General features: G+C 39.6%; 1 protein-coding gene across 3 annotated transcripts; it reads left to right on the top strand.

Annotated features, from left to right (window-relative positions):
• The first annotated feature begins 4,454 nt into the window (after positions 1-4,454).
• On the top strand, positions 4,455-18,533 carry LOC129268749 (cytochrome P450 2J4-like). 3 transcript variants are annotated; one of them, XR_010294658.1, is made up of 9 exons: positions 4,455-4,643; positions 6,895-7,080; positions 8,667-8,863; positions 11,140-11,399; positions 11,916-12,152; positions 14,616-14,849; positions 15,942-16,170; positions 16,815-17,787; positions 17,980-18,105. XR_010294658.1 is itself a non-coding variant. In XM_064104772.1 (8 exons), exons 2-8 carry the CDS (start codon positions 6,914-6,916, stop codon positions 16,994-16,996), a joined length of 1,506 nt encoding a protein of 501 aa, XP_063960842.1. In that variant the 5' UTR covers positions 4,455-4,643; positions 6,895-6,913; the 3' UTR covers positions 16,997-18,533. The 3 variants fall into 3 exon arrangements, 2 of the variants coding, with proteins under 2 accessions (XP_063960842.1, XP_063960843.1); XM_064104772.1 differs by having other exon boundaries at positions 16,815-18,533; XM_064104773.1 differs by lacking the exon at positions 4,455-4,643 and having other exon boundaries at positions 6,603-7,080; positions 16,815-18,533.
• Positions 18,534-18,961: the final 428 nt, after the last annotated feature.

Raw genomic sequence — 18,961 nt, forward strand, 5'->3', positions numbered from 1 at the left:
CTTTTTTAGATCGTTTTTCTCAAGGATTTTGTGGAAATTCTGACCATATGTATGTGCAGGGATATCTATTATGTTCATTTACCTCATATAGTATGAAGCAAAGTGTTTATCATTGTATTATAATAATAATAATATAGGATTTGTATAGCGCACGTATCCACTAGCTAGGTGCTCAAGGCGCTCCTATATTACCCCGGCTAAGCTAGTCTACCAATTCTGGTGCGCACAGCTTTTTGAGGAATTACTTCCTGCCGGTACCCAGTTACCTCACCTGGGTCGAGTGCAGCACAGTGGATAAATTTCTTGCTGAAGGAAAACACGCCATGGCTAGGATTCGAACCCACGACCCTCTGTGTTCAAAGTCCGGAGACTAATCCACTGGGCCACAACGCTCCACATATATTTACTCCCTATATCATACACCATTATCACAAGGGGAGGATGCCATAAAGCCTCACATCTATTGTAACTTTGTTATTATTTTAATTACCATGGTAACAGGTCTCAGCAGCCAATCACAACCAAGGATTCCATGATAGTTGGCAAAGAAACCGTAGTTGTAAGTCTTCATGAAAGAGTCCCCAGGGGAGCGTTTTGCCATCCGACAAGTTGTTGAAATATGACAATTGCCCTGATTTTGATTTGCTGGAAAGTCCTGTTCCTATGGTAGCTGTGAGATGAAACAAACTTATCTCAACAAAAGGTTCTTTTGTGAAATGCTTCCCATGGGAGCGTTTCATCAACAATTTAATTTGTCCGTCAGGTCGTCGGAGCTGAAAAGTTCCTTTATCTTCATTCGCTGAGAAGTGCAGTTCCTATGGTAACTGTTGGACGAAATAGTTTCATCCTTATCCGACAATTCCTTTTATGAAAATATGCAACAATTTTGTCTATCTATTGATTTTGATTGGCCGAACAGCACTGTTACTATGGTAACTATCAAAACCGTCGGCTTAAACATGTAACAGACCATTCTGTCCTAGGTGTAACATCAAGATTTGTAATATATTGTCAATTATGAATAATTGTGAAACAGTGTTCAAACAGAGTTTGCGTACCATTTTCTTTTCTTCGGTTGAGGCTAACATATTGAATGGGTCAATGGGTGCAATGTTTTTGGATGGGGAAATGCTGACGTGGAGAAAAATCATCAGACAAATGTGGGTCCCGAAACACAAAGATTAGCGATTAATCGTACGCTTGATGTTCATGATTAATTGTACATTATGGTCAGTGCAATCAATCGTAGCAAAATGTTGTAGGCTACGTTATCAGATAATTTTCGTCACTTGATAAAGAGTTGCAGCGGCACTCGAAAGCTCGTGAACTTGTAAGCTAGTGAACACTTTTTGCGAGAGTGATCACGAATTTCCTTGTTGACCATAGTAGATTGCGAGACAAATGAATACCCTCTAGCGATTAAAATGTTGTATGTTTGCTAAGCTTTGTGTTACTGGCCCCTGTTCGTATATATATTTTACGTTTTGGAAGCGAGTGGATTTGCTTTTGAAGTGGATTTTACGGTGGTGATCCAGAGTATTAATAGTTTTGTTGTACGCTATTCCCTTCAATTAATATGACACTATGTGCTACCTATACATTGTTCATATCATGTCATACAGTAGTCATGAAGTATTATATACATATGAGTAAATATAAAGTAAAGATAGAGAAAGATTGAAGGCCTATGTTCCGTCGTTGAGATACAATATTTTATATCATTATTTTCTAAACCTGATTGGTCAACCCCTCTAAGAAAAAAGATTCCAGTGATCTCATTTCATATTTGCTTTTTATTTTTTTGGACAGATATACTTGATCTGTCATAGCTGTTTAAGGCCCTGTCACATCGCTCCGTGCTAGCCGTGAGTTGCGGGCAATCAATTCTGGATATGGTTTTTATTTTTTTCATACAAAATTTCATAAGAATGTAGGTCTTTAAGATTATGTCCCCGGCTGTGTACATTAATTTGTCGTGTCGGTGCAAGAACGCCCTTCGCAAAATATTTTGCGCACAGCATCGATGCAAAAGCGCCCTTAGCAAATGCACACTTTTGCACATAGGATGTGCGAATATGTGGGGCTAAGGGCGTTCTTGCACCGACATGACAAATTTGGGGATGTGGGTTCCATGTATGACTGCATGAAAGACCTATATATTTATTTTATGGTGAGCAGAAGTCAAAGATGTTGATGGCACACGGACAGATATATAAAGTGTGTGACATTGTACATTTCTATCCAAAAATCTGATTTGACAGCATCGAACAATTCAAAATGGATACTTTGCGATTTTGTGTCGTGAGTGGGGAGAAAGTTCAGGTGTATTAATTCAATGCAGTTTGTTCAACTATGTATATATAACATGTTTCAGATATATATTTATCAAATGTCATTAAAATGATATAAGTACATCATAATGTTCCTGTATCCAGTGTATTTGTTTTAATTGGTTTAGATTACAAATATATATATATATATATATATATAATAACGATATTACATTCCACTTGTTGGACACAGATTTTAATTGGTTTAGATTACAAATATATATATATATATATATATAACGATATTACATTCCACTTGTTGGACACAGATGAGATAAAAGAGACAAAGAGGTAATGCATTGTAGTTCCAACAATTTTAAAAGGGGGTGGGGGCTGGGAGGGGACATGACCAAGTGGACATAATTATTTTTCTCCATTGAATAACGAGTATTAAGAGCTAAATGACTCGGAACTCTCCTTAATATGATGCACATCTTACTGCTATTTATAATTTTTGTCCTTAATACTTGATAAAAATCATAATCTCCCCGGAGCGCTGTCTTCTTTTTTCTTCAAAGATTGTAAGATACAACCTGTCGTTTCCATTGCGATCAAACTCCATATCCCTTCCCTCTTGTCTATCGATATTTATCGCGTGTTTACTTCTTGTACCCCCTCTCTATCAATATTTATTTTATCTTGTATTTATTCTTCCCCTCTTCTCTTTAACTCACTCTCCCCTCTTTATTATCCCGCCCTTCCCCCTTTTCCATTTTTTCTCTTCCCCTTCTTCTCGACACTTATCTTTATTCCTCCTCTTTTTTTTCTCCCTCGAGACATTTCTTCTGATTCTTCCCATGCCTTTCTCTCTCTCCCAATATCCCCCAAAGACTATCTTAATTCCTTACCCCTCTTTTTTTATCCCTCCTCTCTCCCCCACGTGACATTTCTACTCTTTATCATCCTCCCTCTCTCCCCCTCTCAATAATTGTCTTTTCTTCATTCATCACCTCTCTCTTACACCCCCTCCTCCCCCTCTCTATTCCTTAATTTCTTTCCCCATTCTCGATATTATCTCCATTATAAATCTATTAATTCTTCCTTTTGCTCCCTTGTATGTCAGCCAATCTGTCATATTTATTCATTTTTTATCTGTATTCCTCCGTCCAATATTATTCTTTCTCTCAGATAAAGTGTCGACCAAATATAATAAACTTTAGGTAAATATGATTTATAAGCAAGCATGAATTATTGTCCAAATCTGATAAATTGTCCTCTCTTTTGAGTGTGGGGGATGCAAAAATGCTTTTGTCCCCTTATTTTTGGGCTGGGTCGTGGCATATCCCAGCCCCGGCTTTCGGTGCTCAGTAAAAGGATAAATTCTCACATAAAAAAATGGGGTAGAACAAATTCAAATAATTGTAACTTTGTGAACATGAGTGACTCTCATTTGAAACAAATTTAATTTTATGCTTATAAAATTTTCCTTGAACAGTCTGTGTTTCGGGGACGAATTAATGGCTCATTTTGGTACATTCATGAATATTCACTCTAAATTTCAAGGATTTCAAATCCATCCAGCTGTAAAAAGTGAGCAGCAGAACATTGGATTTAATTACCTCATAGTTTTTAATTAAAAGCTAAAAGATTGCATGGATATAAATATTTAAAGACTTATAAGTTAATCCTAAGGAATTCAAACGTTGCAGATTGATTTAAAGCTAAAGTATTGGAATTTAATATTTCAAAATTAAAAAATTAATCCTTATATAGGATTGAAAATAAATCAAATGTTCGGCTGATCATTATTCAAAGCCGATCCGGATTTATTTCACATCTTTGAAATGTAGTGTAGGCCTTATGTTTGCATTAAATAGTAAAAAAAATAATTACTTTTAATTTCAAAGATGTGGTTGAGGGTCAATTGAAACAAAGCCAATTCAAGGAGAACGTTTCAGCAACGTTCTCGTCTGACAGTAAAGTTTCCTTGATTTTGGTTGGCTGAGTAGCTCTGTTACCATGGTAACTATCGGATAGTCCTGTCATGAAACACTTCTCTCAGGAAATACGAGAATCCATTTTGGCATTCCTTATTCATAACAGACGACAAAGGGGACAAAAAAGGGTCAAGGATCGAAGCTTACAGCAAATGTACTGTAAATGTCAATACCTGAGCGCGCGTGCATAACACCGATGAACTTATACCATAGCAATGTATATAGGGCCATTATCTCGCTCGACATTATAATTATCTAATATTTGAGCGATAAATACATGTATATCAGATATATACGTACATGTTTATTTGAACAGGCTGATGAACAGGAATTCGATTATTATGGTGTTTTAGTCGCATTCTGAATTGAAGCTGTAGTAAGTATATATCTCCTCTATTTTGATCTACTTGTGGTATATATATGACGCATCTCACGGTATAAATGACACGCTCTACTATATTAGTTGGTATCAGTGGTAATAATGGCATTACCCCGCGTATATGCCTATATTACCAATACCAGCAAGATATATAGGCTCGTAACATATTTTGAAAACCAGTACGATACCAAGTTAATAGCTCGTTTATCATGTTTTCGTTGGGATTGTCTCAGTGTTATTATGGTTGGGTATTTTTTTTCTCCTAATCGTATAGCCCCTCATCAGCCAATCTTCTATAAAGTATAAGGATACTTAAGAACAATTATTTGAGCTTCTGTAAATATAATAAGATATGTGATGTAATAATCAATCAACTAATCAATCGATCCATCCATCGATCGACCAACCAACCAACCAACCAACCAACCAACCAACCAACCAACCAACCAACCAACCAACCAACCAACCAACCAACCAACCAACCAACCAACCAACCAACCAACCAACCAACCAACCAACCAACCAACCAACCAACCAACCAACCAACCAACCAACCAACCAACCAACCAACCAACCAACCAACCAACCAACCAACCAACCAACCAACCAACCAACCAACCAATCATTTTGCGCAGGGCGTCCAAATGAGGTGATGGACACATTAATGAAAGCCGCATTCTGAGCTGAGTTACAATCAAATGCATTTTTGCTCCTTTAGGCCTAACGCTTGATCCCGGGGGGGGGGGGGGGGGTGGGGCACTCGACCAAAAAAGTAGTGGGTATGTGCCGCGGGCGAGACAAAAAACGGGGGCCTAATTGGAGCGGGCTTATTGTAAAAAGGAGGGTCCTCGGAACGGGTTCGGAACGACAAATGTTTGTGAAAACGGGGGTCCTTGGAACGGGTCGCCTGCGTGTGATTGCGTATTCATCCCCATGGAACGGGCGTATGTGCATGCAGCTAGCCCGGCGACACGGGCGCCGGACGGTGCGCTATATAGCGCAGATGCGATGGTCGGACAGCGCTCTGCGGCCGCTTTTCACCAAAATTGCGGCTCATTGTAGCAGATCAATACGGCTGGAACGTCGTAACGGAAAATATGCAAAGCTTTGGAGCGGATTTCTTTCTTCTTTTTTCTCGATAAGAAGAAAATGCTATGCTTTGGAGAGGCTTTCTTTGTTCTTTTTCTCAATTATAAAACAAAAATGCTATGCCTTGCATGGAACGGAAATTTGAGTGTAAAAATGGGGGTCCCCTCCGCGGCACATACCCACTATGCATTATATACTGAGTGCCCCCCCGCGCTTGATTTATGCAGACTGGATTCCAAACTGGATTGGAGTCTCAATTTGTCTCTGCAAAAACTGGTCAATGTGGAATAGCTTGTCTCCCATACACACACACACACACACACACACACACACACACATATATATAATTTTATATATGATCAACTTTTCTCTCTACGGTTGTTTTATTCACCTTGAATTTTGCTTTATAATACCACAACCGACGCAGGACCTTCATTTATATATATATATATATATATATATATATATACATATACATATATAAATTGGACTTCGACAAAAGCAGTTCACTCATTGGGCATTCTAGATTTCCTGTGGCCGTGGAGGTATTCAGTATTCAGACAAAGGGATAGAAAGCCGTGATTATATGATGTGAATGCACACACACATAAAAAAAAAGTTTCCATTTTGAATATCTGTGGATATTTTTGAGGCCATTTTGTAAAATGACGAAATGGCATATTAATGCAGGTTCATTCCTTTCATTTGGCACAACGCTTTAAACATATATTTTGAGGGCATGCTCAGGCATGAATAAATATTTGTCTTTCTGTTGTCACCAGATTAAACAAACTTTAGAACAGTTGCTTAATAGATCTGTGTCTGCGGGTATTGACGGTGTACTTGCAGCATTTGGTTTCAATCCATGCAAGGAGAATCGAGAAAGCTGAGTTTGTAGTCAATAAAGTTTATGGAAATGAAGTGAACTCTGCCTCCCATAATACTTTCCGCACTCTTCACCGATGAGAGCACGCGACCGCGGGAGCAGAGTTTGTGCATTTGCAGGGACGCGTTAGGAAGGATATAGGAAACTCAAGCGTAAGAACACAAAAGCATCCAGCGGATTGTGGATGGGAAAGACTCCTTTTACACCTTTTAATTACTTTACTTTCTTGAACATGGTGCATAATTAGATTGCTTTCGGTTTTTTTTCCATCAGAACAGATAACATTGCAATCATGGAGTTGAAATGGCATGAACTGGTTACGGCTCAATATGTATTGGTGACGGCTCTGGTCGCACTCGTGGCTGCGTGGTTGGTCAAACATCTGATGACGTCACCAAAGAATCTACCGCCAGGTCCGTCTGGGCTTCCTCTACTTGGGGTCTTCACGAAATTTATCGGGTAAATACACAATTTATATCAGTTGGTCTCCTTCTCAGAGTGAGGGGGGGGGGGGGGGCACAGCCGGCCCATGCCCCCTCCTTTGAGGGGCACAATCAAAACTTGTAATGTAAATATGCCTTAATAACAGTATGGTGCATGTGCCCCCCTTTGAAAGCGAAACCTCTGAAACCTTTTTGAAACCTTGAAACGTTCTTTTGCTTGTCAAATTTTCCTCGCGAAAATGTGCCCCCTATTGGAAAATCAGGGATCCACCCCTGGATCGACCTACCATATTGGCTAATTTGGTTTACTGTAAACTTGCTCAAATTACCGTTTGGTCTGCACTAGAGTTGATCAGGTTGATCAGGTCTAATACGATAGAGCTGGATAAATTATTTTTATGTGATAACACACACACACCCACACACCCTCACACACACCACACACATGTACTTTCATTAAAGCTACGCCTATAAGTGTTCGGTTTCCCCATTTGTTTCAAAACATATTTAAATAAAAAGAGTTGCCAAAGCATGTGCATATAAATGTATATCATTATATGCAATGTAGGCAAATACAGGAATTAGTTGTACACTATACAATTATGACACTTAATTAATGGATGAACTGCACTGGAAGTCAGAAACTCGTAACCTGGTTATCATGAAACCTTATTAATTGTAAATCAAGAAAAGCATAACCCTTTTTTTCATCTAGTCGCAAATATTGTGATCAGTCAGGCAGGGATCATTAAAATTCATTAATCAGACCTCTTGTGTTCAATGACCATCACATGCACTTCATATTTTTCCCCGAGAGATGTGATGATACACTTTCAAATGACATTTGTATTCCAATCGGTATTACGAATTTTGAATATTATTTCAAAACGAATGCATATCTGTCTTACAAAGAGTTACGATTGATCCGATCAATTGCAATTATGGAAAGCCGGCAATGTCAACATCTAAAATACATGTTTGTTCAAAATATTTTCTAGAAATGACGTATATTCATACATTGTTTGACAATTCAGTATGCTTCTCTTTCTTTTCAAAGGACATTGAGCAAAATTTCTAAAGAAAAACAAATATGACTGACATTCATGGATATCCATATACTTGAGATTGATCGGATCAATCGTAACTCTTGTAAGACTGGGCCCTGTTTGCTTTCGCCTTACGTACAGGGCAGGGGCCGCGGAACCGGGGGGCTGGGGGGGGGGGGGGGGGCTTCAGCCCCCCACTTTTTTCCAAAACCGTGTACAAAAATGTAAAAAATGACCATATGATTGTGATTTTTAGCATGGTCAGCCCCCCACTTTTGGCTCAGCCCCCCCCCCACTTTGAAAACCGTTCCGCGGCCCCCTGAGGGGTATACTTATTGTATTATTGATTTGTACATTTTACATGATAATGGATGAAATGTCAATCGGAAGAAAATAGATACTGAACTGAATTGAATAGATTCAGTTTTCGTATTACATTTCATGTCAAAATGAATGAAACATAAAGGATATCACAATGGTTGAGATCGATTGAATCCGTCACAACTCTCTGTGAAACAGGGCCCGGCTTAAAGTTTCTCTCTCTCTCTCTGTGTAGCATGTCCGGCGATCCTCTGCCCCTGCTATCGGAGTGGGCCGACAGGTATGGTGAGATCACGTCCTTCTACTTTGGCCCGCAGTTGGTGGTGAGTCTGAACTCTTATGGAGCCGTAGCAGAGGCTTTCCGCCATCCCAATCTCCAGGGAAGACCACGGAGTCGGATGCTTGAAGAAATAAGTGGATTCGGCCCTAATGGTAAGAACGTGAAAAAAAATCATCTTGAGAGTAGGCCTGCTATGAAAATATAGAAGAGGGGACCCGTCTGCTGTGCAACCCCTTCACTCGAGTCTCGGGGGGGGGGGGGGGGCACTTCGATTGACGAGTGGATACCATGCGCTACCATGGGGTCTCGAAAAGCACCCTAAACACGTATTTTCCATATTCTGGAAATGCACCCCTTAACAAGTATTGACGTGTGAAACCCTACCCTTAACAAGTATTGGAAACCAAACGATACTCTTGCCAAGTATTCCCCGAATTGACACCCTAAACAAGTACAGCGATATTTTATTGTTATCGGACGTCGGTCGTCGGCTCTACCTTTCAGATTCAGATTTTATTTCCAACAGAAATGATATAAAATTATTTAAACGTGCCCCATCTTGAAAAAGACACCCTTTTTACGTGTTTTTTTTTGGTCGCGCATGGTATCCACTCGTCAATGTAAGTGCCCCCCCCCCCCGGGACTCGAGTTCAGGGTCATTGCAGCCTACTCATGCCTTGTGTACTGGAGCCCCGAAACAAACAGCAAATGTTTTATGTGCTAGTATTTGCGTGAGACACACTTGTTGATCAAAGTTTAAATCAGGGTCTGTGCCTGCAGACTAAGAGGGAACCACCCAGGGGTGGAGCCAATGTATTTAGATAGGGGAGGGGGGGGGGGGTTAATTAAGGTGAGGTAATTTTATTACAGTCACTTGATACTTTTATTTTCTTCTTTCTTCCCAATTTTAAATTCTTGAAAATCATATGTTCGTCCCTGGCCTCCGTGATGGCTCTGACCCTAGATTTACCCCTTCCTGAAGGAGAGAAATACTGTATTCTCACAGTGTGTTCACAGTATGAAGCACAGTTTGTGACACAGTGTATCCTCTCGTGTGCTCTCAGTGTGAAACAGTATGTCTTATCGTGTGTCAGCAAGTGTACTCACATTGTGAAACACATTATGTATTACCGTGTGTCAGTGTGTTTACAGTGAGAAATATAGTATGTGTCACAGTGTATCCTTTTGTGTGTTCACAGTGTGAAAAACAGTATGTCTGGTGTGTTCACCGTGTGAAATACAGTATGTCTTACCGTATGTCAGTGTGTTCAGTGTAAAACAGTGCTTTCACACGGTGAAACACAGTATGTCTCTCTAACAAAGCGTTCACACTGTGAAACACAGTATGTCTCCCCAACATTACGTTCATACTGTGAAACACAGTCTGTCTCACATTGCATTCACACTGGCACACAGTATGTCTCTCTAACAATGTGTTCACACTGAAACACTGTATGTCTTTCTCACATTGCGCCCACACTGTGATATACAATATATCTTTCTCTCAGTGTGTTCACATTGTAAAACACAGTATGTCTCTCACAGTGCGTTCACATTGTGTCTCTCTCATATTGCATTCATACTCTGTAACATAGTATGTCTCTCTAATAAGGCGTTCACTTTGTGAAACACAGTATGTCTCTATAACAATGCGTTCACACTGTGAAAACAGTATTTATCTCTCACATTGCATTCACACTGTGAAATACCGTATGTCTGTCTCTCTCATTGTCCTGCAGTGTGTCCTGCGGTGTGTTCACAGTGTACAACACAAAATGTTTCACAGTGTGTTCTGCAGTGTGTTCACAGTATAAAACAGTATGCGTCAAAGTGAATCCAGTGTGATCACCGTGTTAAACACAGTATGCCTCTCTCCAAGTGCGTTCATATTGTGAAACACAGTATGCCATGCAGTGTGTCCAGTACTTGCGTTGTGTTCTTGGTGTGCCCCACAGTATGTCTCACAAAGTATTCCACAGTATGTCTCACAAAGTATTCCACAGTATGTCTCACAGTATGTTCACAGTGTGCCTCATAGTATTCCACAATGTGTCTCACAGTATATGTTCACAGTATATTCAGAGTGTGTCCACAGTGTATTCTCATATGTGGAACAAAATGTAAAATCACCTCCCTACTGTTAAATTCAAGCATTTTAACCCTGAAACACATTTCGCATTGTCCACTATGTGAACAAACTGTGACTACTCCCTTTCGAGGTGTCCACAGTGTGACGTAAATTATGATAGCATATGCACTCTGTCCATGCAGGGCATGCAAATTAAATTCAGTTTATAATTTTCTGATCAAGAAAATGATTTAGACGGGTATTTTTTTAATTCTCTGTAAGGAATAATGGCAAATGATATCATGAGGTGTTTTGATTCCTCGACAATACGTTCACGCTTTTTTTTATTTGGTCCTTCAGCGGGTCTTCTGATTGGTGTCGGTGATATATGGAAGGAACAGCGCAAATTCACATTCTCCGTCTTCCGGAGCCTCGGCGTTGGCAAGAGGAGCTACGAAGACACAGTCGCAGCGGAGATGACCCAGCTAGCAAGGGCCATTGAGGAGAAGGAAGGGTCCCCGTTCGACCCCAGTGACCTCCTATCCCGAGCAGTTTCCAACGTCATTTGTACAATCATTTTCGGGACGCAGTATAAGTACGATGATGCAGAATTCAAAGAGGTAAGTTTAATGATCGAATGCGATATTTTTCGGAGGGGGCGACGGGGGAAAATGAAGTTTTCACTTGTGTTTGTAAACTTGAGAGTAATTTTACCAGCACTAATTATCGACGGCTAGTATTCCTCGATTGAAGAAAAATGTGTCATTGGATGCCATTTTTTTGTTTCGATTGCGTGGTATCCTTTAACGTTTATTCACCCAGTGGGAACTGCACTTGTAAGGTCTGTTGGATTTATCTATAGAGTTCTCTATTTCATTTTAATTTCCATTTTTTAATTTTTAATGATACCATTTATTTTGTGTTATACACTTTCTAAAATCGAGAACTGCATAAACGCAAGTTGAATCTAATTTTCATTATTAGAAGTACTTACTGCGTTTTTATTAATAGCCCCAAACCACTTACAATGAATTACATTTAATTGTGTGCAATCATGTGTTCTTAAAACTACCGACTTCAAAAGAGATTGAGTTTTACTGATTTCCTGAATTTAATTTCTTATATTTCATATTTAGCTGCTTCATATTCTAAACACCAACATGAGACTCGGTGGGAGCGGCGGATGGATCTTCTTCCTTCCTATACCGGGTTTGTCCAAGATTCCCTTTGGAGCTATCAACACGATGATGGTGAATGCACGAAGGTTTTATGCCTTCATAGATGCTCATATATACGCTCACAGAAAGCACGGAATTCCCGAGATTCCGCGAGATTTCATCGACCAGTATTTGATCAAGTTGGAGGAAATTGAGGTAAATGCACTCTGCGTTAAAAGCGTGTTTACATAATAATAATAATAACGTTTTATTTACCCAGGGTAGCCACTTCAGTTAGAAAACTGCTCTACCAGTGGGCCCTGCTTAACATAATATGTTATCATTACCCTTCTCCAATCTAAATGCTGAGCGCCTAGCAAGAAGGCAGAAGGTTCCATTTTTATAAGTCTTTGGTATGACTCGGCCAGGGATCGAACCCACGACCTCCCGTTCATGAGGCGGACGCTCTACCACTGAGCCACCATGCCCGGTGAGCCACCATGAGCCACTGAGCCACCATGCCCGTAGTGGACTACGTACGTCAAAATGTGATTTACATAGTTAAAGTGCTCCAGTTCCACAGTGTGAAGACAAGGTCACTCTGTGTGTGTGCTGTGGCTCTGTAAATAGTCAGTGTGTTTACATAGTGAACTTTGTGTAGATGCGATACACACTGTTAAAATGCTCAAATTTAGCAATATCATGATGTTTTCACATTGGCCCGTATTCTGAAGTCGGGTTTAACTTAAACTCAGGTTTAAAGTTGTGGTTTAAGTATGGACAGCCAATTGTTACATAATCACTAACAGTAGAGATATCATACTTCAGCTCATTCGGCTCTCAAATCATTCATAATTGTGTAGGAAGTATAAATAGATGATTGTCTTCACCATCAATGAATCAGGAAAGAGCACAGTAAACATAAGAAACATACAACTTAATAAAAATTTTGATACTTTGGGCTTCCCATACTTAAACCACAACTTTAAACCTGAGTTTAAGTTAAACCCGACTTCAGAATATGGGCCATTGTGTTCCACACACTATATGACACAATGTGCTTTTCAGCAGGGATGTTTTAGATAGTATCAGGAACAATATCTGGACGCTTTTAGATCTGATTCTGAATTTGAACACTTTTAACAGTATGAATCACATGTGAACACTTTGTAAACATTCAAATTGTACATATATAAAGGTGTCCACAGTGTGAAATTTTCTTCTCACTGTTGTATATTATGAGCATTTCAACCGTGTGAATCACATAATAAAATGGTTCCCTTTTTGAATACATTGAACCCTTGCTTTTTCAAGGTGACTACAGTATGAAATTATATTCAGCCTGTTATGTTGAATTTGAGCATTTTACCAGTGTGAATAACATCATCACATAGTCCGCTGTTTAAACACACTTATCTTTACGCTGTTGAATTTGAGTATCATATAAGTGTGAATCTTATCTTTGGATAGACCACTGTGTGAACACAGTGTGGACACACTGTGAAAAAACTGCGAACACAATGTGAATACACTGCAAACACACTGTGAATACACACTGTAAATACACTGTGAACACACTGTGAATACACTGTGCGAACACAGTGTGTGATACACTGAATACACTGCGAACATGTTCGCACTGTAGATCCACTGTGTGAACACACTGTGAACACACTATGAACACACTGTGAAAACAATGCGAACTTAATGTGAACATATTGTGAATATACTGTGAATACACTGTGAACACACTGCGAACACACTGTGATACATTGTGCTTCACATTGTGCTTATTTGCAGCAAACGAGGATGTATAAATGAACCCCACAGACAATATCTGGTGGATGTTTCATGAAGCTCTTCGTAAGTTAAGAGCGACATTAAGAACGACCGGTGATATTTTCTTATGCGCTAAGTAATCACCAATGAACATTTAATGGTGAATATCATTTACCAGAAGAAAGGATCACCAGGTATTCTTAAAGTCACTCTTAACTCACGAACAGCTTTATGAAATACCCACCTGGAAGTTCTTAGACCTTTGTGTGTATTTCTTGTTTTGTTTTGTTTCCAACATTAATGTATGAAAGGCTCAAAGACAATCCTGCATAGATATGATCTTATAAAACTGTGGCATATTTAAGTTAACCCTTTTCCCTCTTTGTGCTGCATGTTGTTATAAAGTACATGTACAATTAATATTACGACATTGAAAACATGCATGGAATTTGCGCCTGTATTAATGTTGTAATTTGGTGGTGCTTGTACTTTTGCACCCTATAATAGTGCACCCTATAGCATTCTGCACCAGTAAAGGTGCATAAATGTCGGATCTTTGTACCGTAGACATGTTAGAAAGAGCCTCATGTGCCCCGTAACACATAGGTTAGCAATTAATTTCAAATTGAAAAAAGAATTCTGATTGGATCCTAGTCAGCCTACTGAGCAAAATGCGCGTGGAACGATGATCTTGATAGGTCATTTCATTTAGCGATCACTTTGTGTGTTTGAAGGTTGCGAAATTACCATTTTTTAACGTGTGAACCTAACGGTTTGATATCCTCCTAATTAGCCTTCATGTTTGGTCGATCGTGGCGGTTCCTCTTATATTTTCATAAATGTGGGAGAAGTTTATCATGATATAATTCGTCCATTCTTTGTTATGCGTTTAATTCACAGGGAACCGAGTCTTCGTTCAACCAAAAAAGCCTTAAATCCGTCATATCCGATCTCTTTTTCGCTGGAACTGAGACGACCTTAACTACCCTCAAATGGTGCATTCTTTACATGATTGCCTATCCCGAGATACAGTCGCGTGTCCAGTCTGAAATCGATACCGTGATCGGAAGAGATCGATTGCCCGGATTGAGCGATCGGAAGGATTTGCCGTACACGTGTGCCGTGCTTACGGAGGCAAGTAGGCCTACATTTTTATTTTATTTTTATTTTTTTTAGAAATGGGGAGGGAGAAAAAAGAACCCCGATGGTTTTTATTTTCATTTTGTGGTTGCATGTGAAAAAGTGAGGGTCTGTAAAGGGCTTGCATAAGCTGTGAGAGAAAGACACAAACTAATTTCGAAGAAGTAGGCCTATACACATCACTACCACCAACAATCACAATGGCAATCATGATGATATTGATAACAATGAAAAACACTACTTGCCAAATGTAGGCAGTTCATTATTAAGGTCCATTCGTTCAGCAGCCCAGAAAGCCTTATATGATTTAATAATTATGTTATCATAACTTCTCAATTCCAACACAGCAAACGGTTGGCAAGAATGTCACATGCCTCAATTTTAATTAAAAAATATAACCTCACCTGACCAAGGCAAGCATCCAACCCGGTAAATTGTTTATGAGATGGTTGCTCTATCGTACCACTGAGCCTCCATGGGGTGACGTATAAAACAAGACATGATTTTATTCATCCAAAAAGGAGAAGAGAGGCACAAAGTAGGCCTGTAGAGGATTGTGGATCTTTGTGTGAGTGGGGGTGATGGGGAGAGCGTTAGAAAATGTATGTGTGTGTGTGTGTGTGTGTGTGGGCGAAGGCATGTGTGGGGGTGGGTGTGTGTGATTGAGTGGGATGAAGGAGTAGCCTATTTGTATGTGTGAGCATGGTGGATGTGCGTGTGCGCGTGTGGGATGACTTGCATGCGTGAATGTGGTTGTGTGAGTTTAATTGTAATGACCCACTTCTGGTAACACATTCTTACATTTTTACCCATCAACTGGGGACGTCCCGGCTCCATCCAGATAACAATGCCAGTCAGTGCAGTTCAATTCAATTTTAATTTAGTTAGCTGTGTCACGTATATCAGACATTCTTGGTCATTTTGGACCAGAACCGGAGAGTAGCCTGAACAGACTCATCGATCATAACCGAACGCAAAGGTGACACAAGTCATGCTATAATTTCGTATAAAAAATGTTTAGAGATGAATGTATATTCATTCTGAATATAATGTTAACGGAAATATTATCCGAATGATATCTTTTAGGTCCAACGAAAGGCAGCAGTGGTTTCTTTGGGTGTTCCCCACATGGCAGAAGCTGACGTCACAATAAAAGACTTTACCATACCGAAGGGTACGATAGTCTTATCTAACCTCTGGAAGGTGCTTAACAGCAATGCATTTTGGGAAGAAGCTGATGACTTCAAACCTGAGAGATTTCTGGATGAAAATGGAAAGCTGACGAAGAGAGAAGATCTCATATTTTTCAGTACTGGTAAGTTTATTGCCATTACGGTTAAGATTCTATTGTGATACCTCAATGACGTCATAATGGTGTGAACAATCACTCGGTCATTGCGTCATCCTTATCCCGTTTGGGAGACTGTTACGTGCATACAGTCACAGCAACGAAACTGATATTTTGGAAGTCCGCACTCGATCTGAAGTCAGTTTCATTGGTGTGTCTCTGTAACTCTTTCACCTCGTCTTGCTTCTCTCTCATCTGGAGGCTATACCATGAATTCCATTTGATTTTGATCTTGATCGTCTGTAACAACGAACTTAGAGGGCGTCGCTACTTTGCCGCATAGCCGCATGTAGACGCATGCAGGTGTTGCTTCCCTTTACGTTCGTTGGCCTGTGATATCCTTCTTTGGAAAAGGCGTGTGCATCCGTAATGCCACAGTCACTGGTAAATTCCTTTCTCCTATACAATAACACCAGGCCGTCGAAAAGTGCAATAATGCCTACATAATTATGAGAATCCGAATTATGTTTCTGAAGCACAACATTCCATTATTAGTAAGCAGTGAACATGTACGTATTAAACTTGGAAATCTTGCATTAATGTGGTTCTTGATATCTTTCCAAGAACGTATTCTTTTGACTTCCAAGAATTGGTCTTATTTTATATTTCAGGACGCCGTATCTGCCTTGGTGAGCAGCTGGCGCGTATGGAGACCTTTCTCGGCTTTACAAGTCTCCTCCACCGATTCACCTTCAAGCAGCCAGACAACGCAACAGCGCCCTCATTCGAAGGAGTTCTAGGAGGAACAAGGGTCAGCTTGCCTTACGTCACCTGCGCTATCCCAAGGAATTAACTAAAACAAAATCAGGAATTAATCCAGGCAACTGAATTCCGGGACCTATATTCCACCTTTTAGGAACAGGAGTTAGCCCAGGCTTACGTCACAAGTCATGCGCCATTCTAAGTGGTTAACTGCGAGAACCCCTAAAACAGTAAAAATAATGCTAAATCGCATTAAGTAGGATGGTGATTGCATTCAGAAAACAACACCACTCAACATCCTGGCTCAACACCACTTCGCCACTGCAAGGATTAATGGCAAAGGACATTAATAATATCGAGTAGCATGACATTCAAAGATCAGAAACCATGCAAGCAACTCGGTAACACCGCCGTCATTCAAGGCAGTTCTGGGAGGGGCAGGAGAACCTTACGTCATGTGCGCCTAAAAGACAAAACTTCAGAAGTAATAATGATTCTTCCTTTTTTTCCTTTCTTATGGGTGTGATGATGGCACCCAGTTAGAATTGACTATTTTTGCCACATTAACAAAAAAGGAATTAAATCTATACTTTTAAAAACTATTCATTATCGAGTCGTATGACCTCAAGAAAACCAGAAAACTCAGCACCGCAGTCATTTACGCATACGGTAGTCCTTGGGGATAACTTTAATTGTTCAAATTTCAAAGGAACAAATTTTTCTTAACTTACGTCACATGCGCTATTCCAAGTAATTGACTGAATAAAAATCTCAAGACAATGACTTCGTTATGGAGTAGCAAAACCTTCAGACAACGAGACAAACAGACCCCGGGAACAGCCCCTCCCTTGGTCAGTTCTCAGCATGGAAGGACAAGCGTCAGTAACAGGAGCCGCGGAAGCGGGGGGGGGGGGGGGGGAGGGGGGGGGGGGGCTGGGTGGGCTTTAGCCCCCACCTTTTTCCAAAACCGTGTACAAAAACGTAAAAATGACCATGATTGTGATTTTTTTCATGGTCAGCCCCCCACTTTTGGCTCAGTCCTCCCACTTTGAAAACCGTTCCGCGGCCCCTGAGGAATACCTTAATCAATGTGCCTTTCCGTTGGATAAACCTAAAATGACAGTATTATGTTTAAATTGGATATAAGCAAGAAAAAACCCCAACCCTGTGTTGTTCTGCGGTATTACAAAGGATTAAACTACAAAAATAAATAAATGAATAAATCACTAGATGCTTGCATTAATCATAATTTTTTGTCATGAACAAATCAATATATGCTTGCGTTATTTATTCTGTTTGGCATAATACATGCATGATATTATATAGGCTGGACTCTATTATAGGCTCTATAAACTTTTTTTAGTGCCGTAATCTTACGTCATATTGAGACTGTAGGGGGATATACCGTATACCATCTCGACTCTCTATTTGCTATAAAATGACTTTCGAATTTTGTAAAGAAAATCAGTTATTATTCACGTGCTCATGAAACTGGTTTTTATCTTGCTCACCATTTATTTTCCAATGTTTATGTTGTCTACATAACTCTGGTTTGAAATATAAACTTCCTGTCGTGTTTGTTTTCACATGTATTTGAAATAAATATGCATTGAATCTGCGATATTCATGCTACTGATGTCATAATGCGTTTTATGTAAATTATTTCTGATTGATATCGGAAATAGAGATTGATTTTTAATTTTCTATACTTCTTTATTGCCCTTATGTAGGCCTATATGACCATGACCCTTCTATTATCTTGTTGCATATAGCAATAAACGTGATGAGGATCGAACTAGTCTTTTATTTTCAACCCATTGTTTATTTTCTTCCCTTGAACATTGGGAATTCTTATACAATAAATTTTTACCATGCGACATTCATGCATATTTTTGGTGGCAAATATTTATGAATCCGATAGTTTTTTTTTAATTACTTACAGTAAGCTACTGTTGATAGATGTTAATACGAGTCATTATTTTTTTTAGGCTTATTAGATGCCCTTTGTTAAAATCGATGTGTGAGAGAAAGAAAGAGAGATTGGTAAAGAAAATGT

The sequence above is a fragment of the Lytechinus pictus genome, chromosome 9, assembly GCF_037042905.1.
Source record: "Lytechinus pictus isolate F3 Inbred chromosome 9, Lp3.0, whole genome shotgun sequence".
Classification (NCBI taxonomy): Eukaryota; Metazoa; Echinodermata; class Echinoidea; order Temnopleuroida; family Toxopneustidae; genus Lytechinus; species Lytechinus pictus.